The sequence below is a fragment of the Hemicordylus capensis genome, chromosome 2 (assembly GCF_027244095.1).
Source record: "Hemicordylus capensis ecotype Gifberg chromosome 2, rHemCap1.1.pri, whole genome shotgun sequence".
NCBI lineage: Eukaryota > Metazoa > Chordata > Lepidosauria > Squamata > Cordylidae > Hemicordylus > Hemicordylus capensis.
The window spans coordinates 73,892,655-73,913,552 of record NC_069658.1 but is presented as its reverse complement, the minus strand read 5'-3'; the positions used below and the strand labels follow the sequence as shown (position 1 = coordinate 73,913,552).

General features: G+C 45.8%; 1 protein-coding gene across 11 annotated transcripts in view; it reads left to right on the top strand.

The window, feature by feature from the left end:
- TMEM232 (transmembrane protein 232) overlaps positions 1 to 20,898 on the top strand; it is a 262,748-nt gene that overhangs the window by 83,905 nt on the left and 157,945 nt on the right. For 10 of the 11 annotated variants that reach the window (XM_053292117.1, XM_053292123.1, XM_053292114.1 and 7 more), the window contains 2 exons: positions 848 to 1,017; positions 15,304 to 15,482. In XM_053292117.1, the coding sequence (XP_053148092.1) occupies positions 848 to 1,017; positions 15,304 to 15,482 (349 nt within the window). The remainder of the gene's footprint in view (positions 1 to 847; positions 1,018 to 15,303; positions 15,483 to 20,898) is intronic. The other variant, XM_053292124.1, reaches the window with a different exon arrangement.

Genomic DNA, 20,898 nt, shown 5'->3' with positions numbered 1-20,898 from the left:
TTCAGGCAGGAGTCTCTTCCAGACCGACCTGGAGATGCCAGGGAATGAACGTACAACCTTCTGCATGCAAGCACAGGCTCTTCCACTGAGCTATGGTCCCATCTGCTAAGGGTTCACTTATAATCTACCATACAAATGCAAACCAGTGAGGGCCCTGGTTAGCAAAGGGGACAATTCATATTTGCTACCATTAGCCACCTAATGGAGCAGCAGGGAAATGACTTGACTACCAGCCAGATTCTGCCAGTTTGAACCCCCACTGGTATGTTTCCCAGACTATGGGAAACACCTATATCGGGCAGCAGTGATATAGGAAGATGCTGAAAGGTATCATCTTATACTGTGTGGGAGTTGGCAATAGTATACCTCTCCTGTATTCTCCCAAAGACAACCACAGGGCTCTGTGGTCGCCAGGAGTCGACACCGACTCAATGGCAAAACTTTACCTTACCACAAGACCAGCTCTCCTTCCCAATGAACCAGATGATCTCTGGTTCATTACTAGCTATCACCTTTGTGGCTGTTTCCAGATATATTCATTCTTTTATTTATTTTAGAGCAGCGGATTAATCAATTTGACTTAATTAGAAATCCTGTTGTCATAGAAAACTACTCTATATGTACCATGTGGGTTACATAAGCTCTTACCTTCATTTCGTGTCTGAAATACTCTGTTACACCACAAGAGGTCACACAATATTTATAAATCTGTTCTGGAAAATGGCCCTGCTGTAGCTTTCTCAGCCAGGCAGTGAAGCTAGTTGTCACTTAATTAGTAAAAGGCCAACAGGGTAAACTGTCCAACAATATGCCAAATGTGGGTGTTTTGTGTGTGTGTGTGCCATAGCACTAGAAGCTTGTGAGATCTGCTACCAAGTCTATCCGAACATCCTCTTCAGTGTCCATTTCATGCTGATGGCTGGAGAAACTATCTGTGGAACTGCGGTGCTTTCTGAATCATCATTAGCAACTGGTGCAGATTTGGAAGAAAAAGAGGATAAAGCATTTCCTGACACAGTAGGTAACACATAATTGGATGATACATGATGCATCAAATAACATTACCATGATTAAATAAGTATGCTTCGTAATTCAGTGAACATCATTAAGGCTGAGTTGAACTGGACAGATTGCCAACAGTTGAACAAGAGACACATTTTTACTGGTCACAGCCTGGACCTTTGCAATCAGAACCTTCAGATCATGAGCAGCTTCCATTGGGGTTCTGACAACCTCCTTAATAATGTGCAATGACCTCACAGCACACGTGCTTATAGCTAGTGGGGTGACAGCATTGCTTTCATAATTTCATCAGGGTGAATATTAATTAGAAATCTATGGTGATGATTTTTTTCAGCAGCTCTGTAGCTTCCAATAGTTCTCAAGATTTATCAGAGTGAATCTTTTAGTAACAAAATAGATCTTTCAAAGTGGTTGGTGAAATCATTGTTATTCATAATTATGGTACATAAGAGACATCTCACTCTTTCCCCCCTTTCATTTTTTGCTGTAGCAGAGTCTCCTTGCAATTCTATCTATCTATCTATCTATATTTATTTTTGCTTCCTTTCCCTCTCGGTGCAGAAGGGAGTGAGTTTTAACTCCCCATTTTTGAAGCTACATCCTTTCTGCTACATTATTGTTAACAATGCATCCTTCCTGGTACATTATGGGGCAGGTCACCTCCAAAAGCAGGGAGTTTAAGCTCCCTGCTTTTGAGGCTGACTTAGAGCAAGTCTGCCCCATGCACACTAGTGTGCTATAGCACACTGCTTGGAAAACGCTGCTCTAGTCTGTTAAGGACATCCAAAGACAAGATTTCCTGCATACCCTCTTTGGGCTGCTCCAGAGCCATTACACCTCTAAGATCCTTCTTTTCTTGAAGGTGTATCAGATAATAGGCTCTGGTAGCTCTGGTTTTCTGCGACAGGGGGAGCTCTCCCAAGCCAGAAGCACCATCCCTGGGTAGCCCAGATTGGCTATCTGGATTAAAAATGAAGTAGGAGGAGAGCAAACCCCTTCCTATCTCACCCACAGGTTGTGTGCACCATTCTCTCTTCCAGCACTGCTCCCCAGTGGCCAGTGGCCATGCTTGTCAGTAGCCAGGAGCAGCCAGGCAATGTGGAACTTCCACAATGCATTTGACCACGCAAATAGTCGTTGTGGCGCTAGGGCAGCTAGGGAGGAGTGTTGCTGGCACGTGAGGGCAGCTGGTGTGCATGCCACCACCACAGACAGAGTGGTGGAGGAGCAGGTATGGGCTGTGCTTCGCATCAGTGAATGAATCATGATTTTTATACACCCCTAAAGAGGGTATATTAGGAGAAATGGAGGAAGAAGTCAAGGAATGTTTGGTTTTGTGTTTTTCTTTTCTCAGCACTGAGTATAATATACTGTGCTATTGCTGCTATATTAACTGTTTGGTTTTGCTGGATCTCAGATTGACAGAGGCAGGACTTGGGTGCCTTCCTTCGTTCCTTGAGTTGTGGTTTGGTTTGTGTTGTGGAGTTGGACAGTGGCAGCTCAGGTGTGTATGTGTGTAATATTTTCTTGTTGATCACTGTGAGATGAGCTCCATGTCTAGTAGGGGTGTGCATGGTCCATAGTCCCCCCCGGTCCGGCACGGGGGGGACGGTAACTTTAAGCCGGGGGGTGGTAGTACTTCCCCCCCCCCGCCGTTCTTTTCCCTCCGGTGCTGTTCCTTTGAAGAATCTTCTTGGGGCAGCAGAGTTCCTCCCTACCGCCCCTGCTCCCGTCGTCGTTCCTTAAAGTCCAAAAGAGATGAGCGCTAGTGGCGCGTATGCGGCCTGTGCGGCGCGTGCGCTTGTCTCTATGCTGCCGTGCGCGCGCCGCATACGTCATGGCGCGCTCACGGCAGCGTCAGAAACGAGCGCACGCGCCGCGCAGGGCACATGCGCGCCGCTAGATTATTCAAAGGAACAGCGCCGGAGGGGGAAGAGCAGCGGGGGGTGTGTGTAAGTACTACCACCCCCTGCTTAAAGTTACAGTCCCCCGCCCATCCGGACCGCTGGACCTCCAGACCGGTCCGGCGGTCTTTTCTATTGTGCCGGACCAAAACCGTGCACACTCCTAATGTCTAGCCTTGAGACTAACTTGTGCTTCACTTACTCTGGTCTGCTCTGCATTGCAAGGTGTATTCAGTCAAAATGTGGCTGAATACATTCTAGTTGAGCTTATGGCTATGCTTGCTGCTGTAGCAGCTGTTGCAATGCTGAAGTAAGTAGTCATTGTGTGTGAGAGCAACTTGTGCCAATGATGTTACTGCATTGCAGGCACTGTGGCTAGCAGTGGATCCTGGGACAGTGATTCTTTTTTGGCCATTTTTGGACTGTGTTTGAAAAAATGTGTGTTCTGTGTTGGGAGGGACAGATTCCCTTTTACTGACTGAGTTTTTATGTAACACCAAATGAGTTAAACCAGTACGTCTGAACACACAAAACCTCAAAACCTGAACACACAAAAAATTAGAGCAAAATCTCTAATCATGTGTGATGATGAAACATCTCCTTTTCCCACGGACAGCTCCCTTAAAAGAGTGTCAGGCCATTGGGGCTTTAAATAGAGCCAGTCAAGCAAGGCTTCAGGGTGGAGAGAAGCTGTGCGGAGGGGGTACCCCGGAGACTGCTTTTCCTGTATTGGCCACCGAGTAGCTGTCGAAGCATACATACCCCCTACCTGCCCATCCGCCCATGTGGGCATATGCACGCATGCCCTGAAATGACCGAACCCCAGAGTCACTTTAAAACAGGGGCCCCCCTCTCCCATAATTCCCACGCCTGCAGATCTGCATATGGTGTGACACCGGACTGGGACTTGGTATTCTGAAAGGGTGTAAAGGTCCATCCCAGTGTCTTCCCCCTCCCCTCCATGCACATGGCCAGGACATGACACATGGAACATTTAGATGTCCTTTGGGTGCATGAAAGTCTCCACAGAGAATGAGGGTGGGGAGGTTTAGGGGAATCTGTTCTATCTTTTAGGGTTGAGAATTGGGCCCACACAAATGCCCCCCCCTTGGGTGCGGTTAGGGTGGGTTGGTCAGCTGGCTCAACTCGTGAGCTTACAGTCCATAGGTGGGGCAGTGCCTTTACAAGGTGTAGCGGATTTAACCCAGCCTTTGTCTCAAAGCAAGCCCACATGAGGGGAAGAAAAAAATGCTGAATCATCTCCTCTCGATGCTTTCACCCACATAGACTGCTCCCCCAAACCTTCCTGGTAGATAATACACTGCCACCACACCCACTTATCAAGACTTTATTCCCCCCTGGCTTGGGTGAATGTCCAGGGAAACTCTACTTCTCTTAGTGTTGGAAAAACTTTCCATGTGCAGCATACACATGGTGAGAAACCTGGTAGAGTTGCTGAACAATTAAATTGAGACATGTGTTGCACCAGAAACAAAAACCCCTTTCCAGCCCCCCTTTCCTGAGTTAAAAATCCACTCAAGCGGCTGGTTAAAATTGCAAAGAACACAAAGAAAAATAAATGTTATTCAAAATACTACAGACTGCTTCCATCTGAGGCTTTATCAGCTTTTAGTAACAGGTAAAAGGAATACTCAGCAGCTACAAGAATACTTCAAAAAACACCCTCAGATGATATTGGGGTGGCACACTTTAAAAATTGTGGTTACCTAGTTGCAAAGAACATAGATGTAAGAAAATACAAAAAGCACCTTTAAGAGTTTTACAGAGACATTTGCAATGCCCTAGTTGCAGAGTTGAGTGCGGGTTATTATTTCTTAACTTAGTTGCATTACTGATAGACATGAACACTCAGCAGCTACAAGAATACTTCAAAAAGCACCCTCAGATGATATTGGGGCGGCACACTTTAAAAATTGTGGTTACCCAGTTCCAAAGAACATAGATGTAAGAAAATACAAAAAGCATGTTTAAGAGTTTTACAGAGACTTTTGCAACGCCCTAGTTGCAGAGTTGGGTGCAGGTTATTATTTCTTAGCTTAGTTGCATTACTGATAGACAAACCATATTGGGGAAATGCAGAGCACACGAAAAAAGGTAAGTTTCTGATGCAAACTGACTAGCAAACTGTTCCCTAGGTTACATTTACAGAAGCCCTGGCTTCCTTCCCACTTGAACTCACCCCAAACTCCAGGAGAGAACACAAGCTTCCTGTAATCCTGTCTCTCAAGGATCTGCAGATGTCCTTCCATGAGCTGAATCTCCAGGCTAGCTGTTGACCATGAGGCAGCAAAACTCCATTGCTCCTCACTAAGCCTTCTGCCCATCCTCTCTCACCTCCTGGCTAGCCGCTTCTGACCAAAGACATGCTTCTCTTCCTACCTCATGGCCCTCTAGGTCCCACCCATCGTATGTCGAGTGGCTGATCCCTAACCTGTCAGTCAGGACAGAGTACACTTCTGGTTCACTCTTTACAGGAAAGGAAAGGCTGTTACTGGCTGATCATTACACAAGGACATAGCCTTCCCCAGAAGACTGACCCTCTTATGAGAGAGTGAGCGCGCTTGGCAGCAAGCTGCCAGACAGCAGGAATTCAGTTGAGTCTGCATGGACTGTGTTACCCCTCATGGCATCTTCCCAGGTTATGGTGAGACAGATCCTCTCTCAGCATCCTTTGCCCTCCCTCATCTACATATCCCCTCCTAGAAGCCTCCATGTTCCCCTCCCCTCCCTTGGTAACAGTGGAATACCACCCCAATGCACCCCACCCCCGAAAATATAAGGGTGCAGGGCTGCTAGGGGGCAGTGGCAGTGCCATCAATTGCAGAATAATTGCTGGCATGGCATGGCATGGATGCACCATTGCAGTGCATTTAAATTGATTTGAATGCCCTTTCCATGCCAAGTTCTCCTCTGCGTTCCCAACTGTCTTATGAGATGAGAAGTAGGTCTTGCTAGGGTTGATTCGAGTTACTGGACCTGTATTATAAAGTTTTGGTTAAAACTGGTTTTTGCCAATGTAGGCCTGGCTTCCTTGGTAATGATTGATGGCTTTAATCATAAGTGGAAGACCTTGGTTAAAAATAAACTTCTTAAATTTGCGTTTTCCCATGAGGAAATTCTTAGATTAGGACATGATCAGGCCTGGCAGGCTATTAAGCAGCATATTGCCAATACAGAATTACAAGTGGATACAGCCTGTCTAAGGAGTGGTATCTATCTGGGGAAACAACTTTTTAATTCCAAACCGGCAGCATATTTAGATAATATTCTTATCCCTATATTAGGCGTCCATTTACTCTTGCCCACCTAAACACCCTTCTGACGACTGTTAGGGATGGTAGATATAAAGGGATTCCGTTTAATTTAAGGATTTGCCCCTGTGGAATGGGTGCCGTAGAAACTACTCTTCATGTTATTTTATATTGTAAATGTTATAGTGATGCTCATTTAAAACTAATTTCTCCTCTTTGGGGGAAGTTTCCAGGTCACTCTGATGAATTTTATTTAGAGTTTTTGTTATCTAACTTTTGTAAAGAGATCACTTTCAATGTAGCTAGGTTTTGCTACTAGGGATGTCGGCAGCGGGCGCATGCATGGAAGTTACTTCCACTTTTAGCAAGCAACAAGGGGGCAGGGGGGGCAGGGAGGAACGCTGCCGCCCCGAAAATTTCCCTAAAAACTGGAGCGCCTGAGGGGGAAAAGCGGCGGCGGGGGGGGGTAGGTACAACCCCCCCACCCTTAAAGCAACGCTTGGCATGCCCCCTTTAAGATCACAGCCAATTGTGGCCACCACGCAGATGGGGACACTTTGCCCACAGTCTGGCCATGGAGCTTGTTGCTGGGATCTGCCTTGGAGGCTGAACAGCAGGGAGGGGCTCTCCTCTCTTGTAATTGGAATTTGGCAGGCCACAGTTTGACGTATATCTGCGGCACTATTTGAAGTTTCAGATTGAAACTGCGGGTTCGTCTGTCTCCGGTTTGGCATTACATATGAACTGAGCCACTGTGTGCTTATAATCTGCAGTGCTTTGCAAGGCAGGGAAGCAACATGCATAGCAAGTTGCAATGCAAAATTTGTGTGCACTCTGTGAGGGCAGCATGTTTCGGTCAAAGGGAAAAATAGGGAACTCGAAACATCCCTTTGTTCCCCATGGGTAGCTCCTAGGGACACCAAAGTAGGTTATGTGGTAGGGCATAATGGGTGCTATCTACCACCCAATCCACAAAATAAATGGGCGAGCAGGCAATTTTAAATACATTTTTAACCTTTCCCCCAAAACTCGATAGGATCCTATGGGGATTTTGGGGAAAGATTGTTAAAACTCTTGCCCATTTAATTTTATTTTTTTTAGTTGGGTGATATGTAGCACCCATCATGTCCTATGAGCCAACCCACTTTGGTGTCCCTAGGAGCTACCCATGGGAAACAATGGGGTGTTTTGACTTCCCCATTGTTCCCTATGGCCTGTTAATCGTTCAGATTGTTTCAAGGTTGATTTGTTGAACCAGCTGACTTGGCTACTGTTTTGATGAATCATTTCGAGGATTTTGTGATTCATTTTGAGCTCGAAACAAAACACAAAATCCATTTTGTGCACATTCCTAAAGTGCCTTTATTTATTTATTTATTTATTTATTTATTTTTATTCACATGTTATGCTGAATGTAGGTACAGAAGTACACTTCCTACTGTACCATGCATTTGAATGGCCTGAATCCAGGTTCAGTTTTAAAATGAAGAGAGGTATAGTCATTCACACAAACACGTGTATCTGTACACTCATACAGCATAATGTCTGCATTGGGCTATTAGGCTCACTCATCACTAGCACCATCTCCTCTGTCTCAATAGCTTGATTCCCATTTTTCTTATGTCAGAATCTGTTGCCAGGAGAAGCTCTTCCTTTCACTCTTCTCCTTTTCAGTCTTCTTGCTCATAGACAGTTCAGTCTTAACTCCCATATTCTCCCAGTTTCAGTTCCAGGCAGGGTATAACAAAAGCATGATGTTTAAACATGTGCAGCTGCTGTCCAATCAGCAGCCACCACCAGTGTCCTGATAACCAGCTTGCCTCTACATCTCCACTCCTTCTACTGTGCTTAATATATGGCAGAGGACATAGGGACGTAGGAAGCTGCCATATACGAAGTCAGACTATTGGTCCATCTAGCTCAGTATTGTCTATACAGACTGGCAGTGGCTTCCCTTAAGGTGGTAGGTAGGAATCTCTCTCAGCCCTATCTTGGAGATGCCAGGGAGGGAACTTGAAGCCTTCTGCAATTCCTAGAGCAGCTCCATCCTCTGAGGGGGATATCTTACAGTGCTCATACATCAAGTCTCCCATTCATATGCAACCAGGGTGGACCCTGCTTAGCTAAGGGGACATGTCATGCTTGTTACCACAAGACCAGCTCTCGGAGAGAAACCCCTGCAGACCTTTTTTGCATTCCCGCACTAGTGTAGAGAGCCAGTGTGTTGTAGTGGTTAGAGTGTTGGACTAGGATCAGGGAGACCTGAGTTCAAATCCCCACTCAGCCAAGAAATTCATTGGGTGACTCTGGGCCAGTCACACATCTCACAGCCTAACCTACCTCACATGGTTGTTGTGAGGATAAACATAACCATGTACACCTCTGGGCTCTTTGGAGGAAGAGCAGGATATAAATTTAATAAATAAATGAATACATAATGTTCTGGAGGAGGGAAAAACACCACTTTAAAAACAACCATACAAGTTGTGTGAATGCATATTCATCTTCAAAATGGTGGGCAGTGTCTGGTGCATACTGAATGGGGATTCAATCCTATTGGTCTACTTCAAAGTAAAGCTAAAAGGGGGCAAGAACTAGAGCTCAAGCCTTCACTGATTATTAGGGACATAGCAAGTTTGGAGGTGGCCTTGAGGCAAGATCTGAGGATGACCCTTCACATCCCCCACTGCCACCCACACCCCGGCCGTCTGACCGCCCAGCTGCTTGCCACTGCCACCAGCCTGCCTTTGCCAGGCAGTACCTATATGTCAACACTCAGCCCCAACTGTGTGCCAGCAATGCTGCCTGATGATATCATGGAGCCAGCCCAGCTGTGCTGCCCCATGCCAGTGAGAAAAGGCCTACTTCAAAAGGGCTGCCTCTTCTCAATGTGATGAGGCCAACTCTGTGACAGCTTTTTATTTATTAGTTTGTTTCTTTTTACACTTATATCCTGCTCTTTCTCCGAGAAGCTCAGAGCGGTGTACATGGTTATTTTTATCCTCACAACAACCCTGCAAGGTAGGTTAGGCTGAGACACACATGACTGGCCCAGAGTCACCCAGTTTCATGGTTGAATGGGGATTCGAACTCGGGTCTTCCCAGTCCAAGTCCAACACTCTAACCACTATGCCTTGCTGGTTCTCTAAAGCTTGGTGATTTGCAGAGCAACCAGTGCAGTGGCCAGCACTGGGCCTAGCACGGGGTGTGTGTGTGTGTGTGTGTAAGAGGGTGTGGCTGGTGGCCCCCAGAGACCCATGACCCTGGGTATTTGCAGCCCCATGTTCAATAGTGGTTACACCACTGCTAATTACATGGTTCTCACATGAGCACTTGCAAGGCAAATGAAGGCTAGAAATTGGACACTGCCAGACAACATGAACTGATTTTCCACAAGGTGTGTACCTTTTCTTAGAGATTTTATTATTATACTAGTAATTTTAAGCCCGTTAAAATAACGGGCGCTAGTACCTGTTGTTGTTGTTCACTTTATTCCTTTCCTCTCTTGTTTGCCCTCTTTTCCTTTTATTTTGTTCTATATTTGTCTTTCCTTTGTCTTCCTTTTCTCTCTCTCTTCCTCTGTTTTCTTTTCTTCCTGTCTGCTTTCTCCCTCTCCTTCTCTTCCTTCCTTTCTTCCACCTCTTCTAATTCCCATCTTTCTGTTTTCTTGGTCTTATTGTTTTCTCCTACTCTCGCTCCCTGTATTTTGACCCATACTTTTGTATCTGTTTTTCTTGGATCCTGGCCAAGGCGAAGTCAGTGTTTCACGTGTCTTTTTGTTCTTTTTAAATTTTATCAGATTTTGTTTTTTGCCCCCTTTGAGGGCAGTGTCTATAAGTCAAATATATGTGGACTCTCCTTCTTTCCTGTCTTTTCTCTCTGTTTCTTTTTTTCCCTTTTTCCCCGATTTTGATTTTTGCCTCCTTTGAGGGCAATATATGTGGACTCTCCTTCTTTCCTCTCTCTCTCTTTCACTCCTTTTTTTAGGTTCTATTTCGTGCCCCCTTTGAAGTTTATTTATGTATGACCCTCTGTGGTATTTTCTCCAATTCTCCACTATAGGCAAGGGATGGCACTGTCTCTGCTGTTGTGAGAAGAAAAGGGCTTCCCTGTTGGTTAGCCGGCTGACTCCCCTCAGGGAGTTTTGTGTCCTGCCTTTGTATTTATTTATTTATTTAATCTAGTTAATTATATATATATTTTTTTAGTCAATGTGGAGGCAATAATATACGACGTTTGCTACTCTCCTTACGCTCTGCTCTAGCGGTGACCGTTAGTCTGTTAGCCTGTCTCGCGCTCCCATTATTTATGCACCCACTTTTCCCGCCCTTAGCTGGTAAGGGGGGGGGGAGTTTTCCAGGTTTGTGATTGGTTGTCCGCGGAGAGGGAGAGGGAATGGCAGGGGACTTGGAAGTGCTTGTGTGACAGTGGTGGCCATGTTGGCCAAATGGAAGATAGTTTCTCAAATGTTTCCCGCGGCGCCAACTGTCCTCCCGCCCTCCCTGCTGGCCGATTTCTCCTTCGCCGTCCCATTCCCCGCACGAATAAAGGCCGCCGCCCACCGCCCTCCCAGCTGCCTGAATAAAGAATTCCCTATTCCCCCTCTCAAAAAAGCCCAGTCGCCGCCGCAGTCAATTGAAAGGAGAGAGGAACTCGCAAGCAGAGCTCCTCTCTCGGCCAAGCCTCTTCCCGAAGTGCTGCATTGGCTGCAAAGAACGCCTATTGCATTCTTTGTGTCCAAAGCGGCAGTCTCAGCAGTGGCTTTGCCGAGAGAGGAGCTCTTTTCGTGAGCTCCTCTATTTTGCTTGTAAAGAGTCCTTGCTTCGCCCTGGTTCGGGTAAGGAGGTCTCGGACAGCTCGGTGGGAGAGGGGGGGTTGGCGGCGACGGCCGTGGCCACAATATTTCGGGCCGTTTAGGCCTTTATTATTCATGTGGGGGGGGAGCGGGGAAGGCGAGATCGGCCACCTGGGAGGGCGGGAGGACAGTTGGCCGCGGCGGCAATATTTCGGGCCATTTAGGCCTTTATTCAAGGGGGGGTGCGAGGAAGGCGGTTGCAGCATTTGGGGCACTGAAAACATGGCCGCCGCCTCGGCCGCGCTCTCCGGCTGCCGTTTCTCGGGCTGGCGGCCGCCGCCATCGGGGCCAGTCGCCCCGCCGTGGCCCCCGCCTCCTTGGCCCGCACTCCTTTGGCCTCGGCCGCGGCTCCGCCGCCGCCTCGGCCGCACTCTCCGGCTGCTGTTTCTCGTGGCGGCGACTGCCGCCATCGGGGCCAGTCGCCTTGCCGCGGTCCCCGCCTCCTTGGCCCGCACTCCTTTGGCCGAGGCCGCGGCTCCGCCGCCGCCTCGGCCACACTCTCCGGCCGCCGCTCCGCGCATGCCCAGAACCGTCGAAAAAGACACGGGCGGCACGGACGCACGCCCAAGGCTTTTATGGGTAAGGATTTACATTTACATTTTGGGGTGTTTGTGTGGCTGAGTCCCCATGTCTTTCATCAATATTCTTAACAATCTGAGGCAACAGAAACTCTGCAGAGATCTTTGAAGAGTTTCCTGAATAATTTTTCCCTCTGATTTTAAAAAATGTGCTAGCTTGGCTGTGCCCTTCATAGTTATTTAGTCTACGATAGCTTATCATTGATATAATTAACACTTGCCAAATTACATATCTACTCTCAGGTTATTTTGACTTCTAAGGAGCCATTACACTCTCTTTTGAATAACCAATATTTCCTTCTCCTTTCTCTTTACTTAATTGCACATTTACCTCAGAGACCCAAAGGATGAGCAGGAACTGACCAGCATCTCTCTCTGCTCTTAGCTGAACTACAAAGAATTATAATTACCCTGGACTCTTCTCTAATATTTCCTATCTAAAGTATTTTTAGTTGTGTAATTAACACTGTTCCCCCCAAAAGAAAAACTGAGCAACAGGTAATTCAGTGCCCCCCCATTATAAATCATCAGGACTCATACATTAGCCATAATGTGGGGGGCAGGGGGGACCACTTGAAAATTTATAGGGTTATATCAGCTCTTAATTTTCTTGGAGCACACACATGGCTACAAAGAGAAAGATTAGAGAGGAAAGTGGGAGAGATAATGATTTCAGGTTGGGGAAAATAATGACAAAAGGCTTGAGCCATCAGTAGATTGGGAGTTGAATGAGATGAGAACACTCGTGCTCAATTCGGTAAATGTGAACTTGGCAGCTAGTTTGTCCATTTGTTAAGACCATGCTGCTCTAGGTTCTGTTTCTGACCTAAATACTTCCCCTTGATACCAGCGGGCCTATTGAGAGAGAGCAAAGAATGAATTCTAATGGGCCAGCTTGTATTCGACTACCCTCTGTTTCTCAGGCCCTTGAGTTCTCTCTTATAGCCCCACTGAGTGCTTGAGTTAATGCAGCTCAAGGGTTGTAGCAACTCTCCTGCATATCTGAGCATGAGCCAGAAAAGAAAGCTCAAGGGGTAGGATATGGACTGGAATTGATTTTGTTTTAAATTACCCAGGGCTCCTGTTAGAGAGCTTTCACTCATCCCGGTTTGCTGGAGGGTGCTATAGAGATTGTACTCCTCAATTTAGAAAACCTTGAGGAATAATTTATTGCGCAGCTCAATTAAATATATTATGGGGACTAAGCTCCATTAATAGTAATTGAATCACCACCCTGATATTTTTAGCTTGTCTCTTCTATAATGTTTCTGAAATCTTTTTTCTGCTCTGTTACTTTTTATGGAGAGATTCAGAGCTGTGCCAAAGAATGGCCGTTCTTGAAATAAGGAAAATAAAAATAGGCATAGCAGGAGAGGCTGTAATGTGTCGCTGAAATGTGTAGGTGGGTATCATATATAATTTACTAGCAGCATTGCTATTAGGACTGACTACATTCAAAAGCCTCAGACATGTCTGGGTTTGGGAAGATTTTCTTTTGTGTGCTAAGCATTAGTACTTTATTAAGCCCTCTAATACAGAATATATTTGTGTCAATGCTCCAAATTCCTGTACGTAATGAAGAAATTGCTTTCACAGGACAATAAGGAAGTCTTTGTACTGAAATAACTTTCTCCTTGATTTCTTTTCTTCATCTTGTTGCCTAGTAGACATCACTGTTATGATAAAGACTCTTTTTCTGTCCCCACCAAGACAAGAACTTGTACAGAGTTAATGAGCCAAATTAAGAATTTTGGCATCATTTTCAGTCACAGCCTTTCCATATGTTGGTTGTGGCAAAGAAGTGAGGAAAGATTCTCTTTTCTTGCCATTCCTATCCACAGTGTTTCTCTAGAAGCAATATAGTGTGTAAAACAAACATACAAATAACCCCCAGGATCCAGGAAGGGAAGAACAGCTGGCAGCACATGAGAGACCAAGGTAGTGGGAATGTACTAGATCTGATAGGTGGGGGTCACAGCAGATCTTCTAGATGAATATTACCTAGTTCTGTTGCTTGCTTAAAACACTTGCCATTTGAAGCTTTGTCTTACATTGGCTGCATTCACCAAATCACAGTGATCCTGGTTAAAGTTTTACCCAGAATAACTGAGCCCACAGATCTGATTGTGAGAACCAAGAATATCTTGGCAATCCTGGTCAAGCTGCTGTGATTAACCCACATTTAACCAAGATAGATAACTTTAGGGTTAACCACAGCAGTTTGACCAGACTTGTCTGGAAGTACTAGATGTATTCAGATGTTATGATCACACCTACAACTCAGAAAGTGGGGAGGAAGTCCTGCCCCATCACTGTCACTTATCGCCTTGAGTTGGCTGCTCATGGTTACAGCTCCATTTGTCTGAAGGGGGAAGCACCACAACTGTGATGGTCGGCACTTCCGTGAGTGGCAAGCTCATGCAATCCAGGTTGCCGCTCATGAAAGCACCAACCATCACGTTTACAGCACTTCGCCCTTCAGACTAATGGAACCATAACTGTGAGCGCCCAGCTTGAGGTTATGAGTGACAGTGGTGGGGCAGGACTTCCTCCCCAGTTTCTGAGTTGTAAGTGTGAGCCCTCCTGTCACTCATTGTGTCTTAATATGCCTTCTGGGTTCTCACAGTCAGCTCTGTAGGGCTCAGCTATCCTGGTTAACACTTTAACCAGAATTTCTGTAATTGTGTGAATGCAACCATTATTTTAAAAATACTCTGAGGCTGTTCACATGAGCAGCCCTGCTCAGGCTTGGTCAGCCCTACCTGGGTGGAACTTCTTGTGTGAAGTGTTGGGGTCGTGGCCCAGGATTTTTATCCAACTGTTTACCTGGGTAAAAGGGCGTGAGCACACTCTTTTAGCCAGGTACAAGGTTGTGTGAATGCTTGGGCTGAACACAGCCTGAGCAGACACAGAGCCAGATGCTTAGAGTACCCGACTCACGGCAGAATCCCTCATTGCACTGCATTCACTGTGTGGTGCATTTTGAGATATCTGGAGGCAGGGACACATTTTCCCAGCCTCCAGAATGCCACGTGGCTCACAAAAGCGTTGGCCATGTGGGTGCACGAGCCATTCAGCCCCTGACCATGCCGGATCATCTAGGGGGAACGTAGGTGCTATCCTGCCTTCCTCCCTCCCACCCTCCCCAGCACTCTCAAAGGTTGTGTGAATGACCTCACTGGTGTGGGAATCACATCCATAGCTGAAGGAAAGCGGAAGTGTGATGTTGGAAGTATTGCACATGTGAGACTGTTCTGACCTCACATACAACTCAAGCAGCCTCTTTGGATAACAGCAGTTTTAGGGGGCGGCAGTGAAGCACTGCAGAAGCTGAAAGCTGTGCCCCAAGACCACTTGCAGTGCCACAGTGGGTGCTGAGTGGTACCCCAGTATCCTGTGTAACATTGCAAAGGATCTAGAGACACATATCTTGAATTGCACTTTTGGGCTGCTAAATGTGTCAAAATATCTTGGGCTGAAGTCCTTCTATGCATCTATACTACCAAGCTACTCAAAACAGCATGCAGAGTCTCTTCCACTGACTGTATCCCATAGCTATATTTTAATACATTCTGAGAACAAAATTAGTTGTATTCTGCATGAAAATATAACTTACCAATTAAGTTTGTATTCATAAGGTCTTATTAGTGGATTTCACTCTTTTCTTTTAGGCACCCATGAGTACTTACAAAACTGCTGAATTGAATTCTGGACAAAAGCAGTTCAAAATTAAGCCATTTCTTTGGCACAGCCTCCTTGTTTGGGTTTGTGTACATAACAGCTGCTCTGAGATGGATGAAGTACTCAAGCATGTCCTATTCTATAAGGAACAGCTTCATCAGAAAGACTGGTAAAGACAACCTTATATAACTTGATACAATCTTTATGGAAATAACCTTTGTGCTTAAATGTTAATCAACCTTTATGTGTAAATGTTAATCACCCCAAAGTTGCCTGTCAAAGAGATTTATATTTTTTGTGCCAGAAGGAGAAGCAATTTATGTACTTTGTACTGCTTTACTTTACCAATAAATTGTTTCTGCCTTTTTGGCTAGAAGTACATAATACATTTTACCAGTTTACTTTTATTAAATTATGTCTGTTATTGATAGGAACTTCATTTCAACATTTCAAGGTGCAGTAATTTCCTCATAACTAAACAGCTGCAGTGGAGTGTGCCATCCTTCAGGGACAGATACTTGGCTTCAATTTTGGGTGCTCTTTATATGCAAAGTGTAATAAAAACTTGTTTTGAATGCCTACAATTAATTTTCCACTGGAACTGTATTCTTGATGGCTTCTGCTAATTTAAACTTTAACTAGGCAACACTGGGTTTTAATTGTGGGTCGCATTCATTGCAACTCTGCAGTATGCTTCCTTTTAAGCCACTTTTCCATGAAAATATCCCCTAATAAAGTGAGTAAATTGTACTTGGGTACATACACATAACAGCTAATAATAAAAAACATATCTAGTGCTAAGAATTTGGCTTGAGAATCCGATCAAATGTTCTGAAGGGGTAGGAGAATCCAGACTAAGATGCTCATGACTAACTTAGAGCCCTTTCTCACAAGCAGTGAGAAAGGGCAAGAGGGCTAGTGGAGAGAAAGCCTTAAAAAGCTTACCTCCCAGCAGACGATTCGGTGCAGTTCTTTGGGCGGGTGGATCGCCTGCTCAGACAATTAACGGCTGCTGCCAGTAACTCCAAGGGTTGGGGTGCTGGATACATTGCCCTGTGTTGCCCTGCCCCTGGAGCTCCCATAATGCACCATGCAAGTGATCACTTGGCTGACTTGGATCCCCGCTCCCCTCCCTGAAGATGACCGGGAGCCCCACAGTCGGCCAGCCCTAGCTGCAACCAGCCAGGGCTGGCAGATGATCAAAGAAGCGGGGTTAGGAGAGTGCTCACTCTCCTAATCTCATTTTGGAGGGCAGCTCTGTAGGCAGATTTCCTTAGCTAGGCTTCCTTAACTCAGTTTTGCACATGTGTGTGAATAGCTTAATAGCCTGCCCAAGGTTTGTAGACATTCAGCTAATATAAGTCAAAGGGAACCTGGAAAAATGAGGAAACGTTCTTGAGGGTTAGTTGGTCTTTACAATGTTTAGCAAGATGGAAGAATGCCAACTTAAGCTATGAGCCATGTGATTACTATCTTGATTTGAAGTTTATGGTGGAAAAACACTAACATTATTTATTTTATTTTTATTTGTTTGTTTGTTTGTTTAATGCATTCATATACCGCCCTATACAAAGAATCCCTGAGCGGTTCACAATATAAAAACCAGCTATGGGTTGATTTGGCTGATATACTGATTGGCCCTTTTAAATGTGGGGGGAGCAGCATGGGTGGACATGCCTCCCCTCCCCATCTGATGCATTGTCGTCTTCTCACATGGGGTAGTTCATCTGAACCACCTGTCAGTGTGTGGTTTTAATACTAATTTAATGTATTATTTAAATTGTGCATTCAGGGACATTACAGATTAATCATCCCCAAGTGATTAGGTGGTAGTAGGACAATACACCAGGTGAGGGGGGAGATGTGTGTATCCATGATCTTTCTCCATGCATTTAAAATAATTGATCAGAGTATCGTTCAGATTGGCCCATTATGTGCTTTGTGCTTTAAAACGTTCTTCATGGTGTAGTGACTCTAAGCTCATGGAAAGCCAAATAATTCCATCTCTACCCTGAGTAGGTCCAGCAGCTCTAAATGGTTAGAGTCACCACAGGGCAAATTTAAAATGGCAACCACACTGTTAACTGGTAACAGTGATTCACTTAGTCTCAGATTCAGACTGAGGAGAATGAACAGGAGGTAGACATGGGGCTAAGAAGACTACCTTAGCTCATGGATGACCAACTTGAGACTCTTCAGTTATTTTTGAATAATCCCCAGCTGCAAAATTGCACCCAGGAAAGATGGGAGTTGTAGTCTAATCGGAGCTGTAGATCCTCAGGATGGCCACCCCTGCCTTAGCTGTTTGACTTACACTGGTGTCCAAGCTGCCTGGCCCCATAAAACTGCTGATTCGGGCCTGGTTCCTCATTGACCAGCTTGTTACTCAAGTGAGACAGCCAATTCCTTCTTGCCTGCCTGCTGAGCTATCGGTTGCCCCCCAGGCCACCAGGCCTGTCAGTATCATATAAATAGTCATATCTGAGAATCCATAACACCAGCATAACTTTCACAGTGAACAATGTTTCAGGTTTACAAGGGGTTTATAATGCCTTCCTTGGTCGCATTTTAAGATTGTAAGCTCCTGAGAGAAGGAATATATATTTTTGTTTGTTACTCTGCATAAAGCACAATGCACATTGGTGGTACTATATTCCTAAATATATTTATAAGACATATTTTATATAAAGCTGATAATTAAAATTGAAATGATTTTTTCACCAGTGTGGAATATAATTTCTAAGTGTGTGTTTGGCTTGGTTGCTAGCAACTCAAAACACCCACTTCCCTTCACCCACCAGGACATTGAAAGGTTTACAGAATTCATAACTGGCAGGCACTCTATTCCTGTGTACAAAATAAGCACCTCAGACACTTAATTAGCTTTAATTGCCTTAAATTTAGTGCCATTGTTTTCAATGGAGCAATGATTCTTAGAATATTCACAGGGCAAATGTTCTCTAATTGAGCAGAGCAGAAAAACATGTGGAGAGGGAACGGGGATGGATGAGGACTAAACAGTGTGGGGAAAAGAAGAGGAGGGAAGATGGAAAAGTGGGGTGCTGGGATGGAGGGCTAGGCAAAGAGAATGCCAGTAAAGAAGATGTGCTGGGAAAGAGAGGAGGTGGAGAGAAAGAAAGAAGAATGGAAGAGGAATTGTAAGGAAGCTCTGGAAGAGGCAGGGTTGAAGGAGGGTGAAGGAGGGTTGGAGAGAAAGAGGGGAGCAGCAGGGAGAGAACCTGGAGAAGGAAAAGGGAGGATTGATAAGGGCTAGAGGAGGAGTTCTTCAACATGGTCTCTGTCTTTTACACCAATGGGCTATGCGCCTGTGCAGTGACCTTGTCAGAACCTAAAAAGCTCAATTCTCCTGCTTTGGGTGGGAACCCCACCCCCAGTCGCTATATGCGGCTGCACATTCCTCATCCCCTCCGTCTTTCATTGTCCGCACTTCAGTGAACATCGTGGAATCTGCAGCTCAGCAACGAGTAGGATCTATCTATCCCCTTCTTGTTTTTTCTCCCTGCTTCTTCTCTTTCTATTTTATTATTTTAATTTCCGTAGCAGTTTTTCTTGGCGTTTTTGTTTTTTACAGGTTTTTCCCTTCTTTGGGGCTCTGCTCCTGGCTGGGACGGAGCATGGTGGCTGGCTAGCCTATGGCATTTATGCTGGGCATGACGAACTTCAAGAAATGTGTTTGTGTGGATCTAAGATCCATTCCCCCAATACTCATACTGAGTGTCTCTTGTGCCTGGGGGAATCCCACATTGTCGAGACCTGTCTTCATTGCCAGAGGTTTATGAAGCAGGCTCTCAAAAATAGGGCTTCTTGCCTTTGCACAGCCCTGTGGGATCTGGCTCTCCATTCTTCAGAAGCCTTATCGTTAAAGCGATCTGTTAAAATGGCTTCCTCTATACAGTCAGAGCATTCGGAATCCACTCCTGTGGAGGTCAAAAAACGACCCCGATACTGGCCTCGGCGTCACCTCTTGCTAACCTTTCGATGGCGTCAAGTGATCCGGTGCGCTCAGAGGATCCTCCTAGGCGTCCTGTACCTGTGCTACTGAAGTGCTCTCCAATCCCCTCAGTGTCAATACCAAAGAGGAAGAAGAAGTCGAAATTATCTCACAACTTGCCAGTGGGTCAACACCTTCTTTCTATACCGAAGAAGAATGCTGCGTCAGTTCGGTTCCTGCGTCGGAGGCCCGCAGTGGCCAAGAAGCCTAAGGTGGATTTGGTCCTTCCGATACCGAAGTCTTCAGTTTCAGTTCGACCTAGTTCGCCGTTGGCTAAGGATTTGTTGGACTTGGCATCTGATCTTGCCTGCTCGAGTAGAGAGCTGTCGGTGGCGATGGATGAGCCTGGGTACGCTTCATTGGAAGAGGAAGCCTACTCCCTGGACAAGCCCACTGAAGATGCATCACCCCCTCGATGGCGCCAGGAGCGCCTCCCTCTTAGGGATAGAAGTGCCCATTGGGAACAAGTACCAGTCCCGATACAAGTCAGGCCTCCAGCCTCACCAACTGGCCTTCCAAAAGCAGCGCCCGAATACTTTCCCGAAGAAACAATGACTCAGTGAGCTTTTGGACTCGCCTGGCCCAATATTCGGCCGAATGGGACAAGGTGACCATGAACCAGTGGGTCCTCACGGTCATACGTTTGGGCTATGCCCTCGAGCTCGGCAGGACGCCACCCATGTCCAGGGTTGTGACTACTTTGTATACTCTGGAGTTGGACCAGGAGGTCACCACTCTCCTGTCAAAGGATGCGATAGAACGGGTTGCCAATCCGGAGAATCTCAGTTTGTATTCCTGGTACTTTATTGTACTGAAACTGGATGGAGGTAGGCGTCCTATCCTGGACCTCAAGGCCCTGAACAGGCACCTAGTGTACAAGCATTTCCGGATGCTGTCGGTACCGACCATACTAGCCATCCTAGAAAAGGGCATGTGGTTGGTATCACTAGTCTTAAAGGACATGTATTATCACATCTCGATACATCCTATTGTGCATTTTCAACTTGTTCCTAGTAATCTGCATACATTCTTAGCAGTTATAATGTGCTCATTTACTATGATAATATCATCATGTTTTCATGTGCCTACTTACCCAATCTGATGCTACCTCAATATAAGGTGGATGCTTAATAGGATGACTGTGCTGCTCCTCTTCTTCAAACTGGTCAATAGTTTGATGAACCACGTGGGTACACAGGAATATAGGAAGCTATATCTTATATTTCTGTAGGCTCATAGGAATTCTGGAAGCTTCTTCAAACCAGTCAAAAGTTTGATGAACCATGTAGGTACATAGGAATATCAGAAGCTGCCTTCTACCAAGTTAGACTATTGGTCCATATAGCTCAGGGCTGCACAACCTTGGCCCTCCAGCTGTTCTTGGACTACAACCCATCATCCCCATCCACAGTGGCCAATAGTCAGGGATTTTGAGAGTTGCAGGCCAAAGTTGTGCAGCCCTGGTCCATTTCAATATTGTCTACACTGACTGGCTTCTCCAAGGTTTCAGGCAGGAGTCTTTCCCCCGTCCTACCAGGGAGTGAACCTGGGATCTGGCAAATCAGATGCTCTA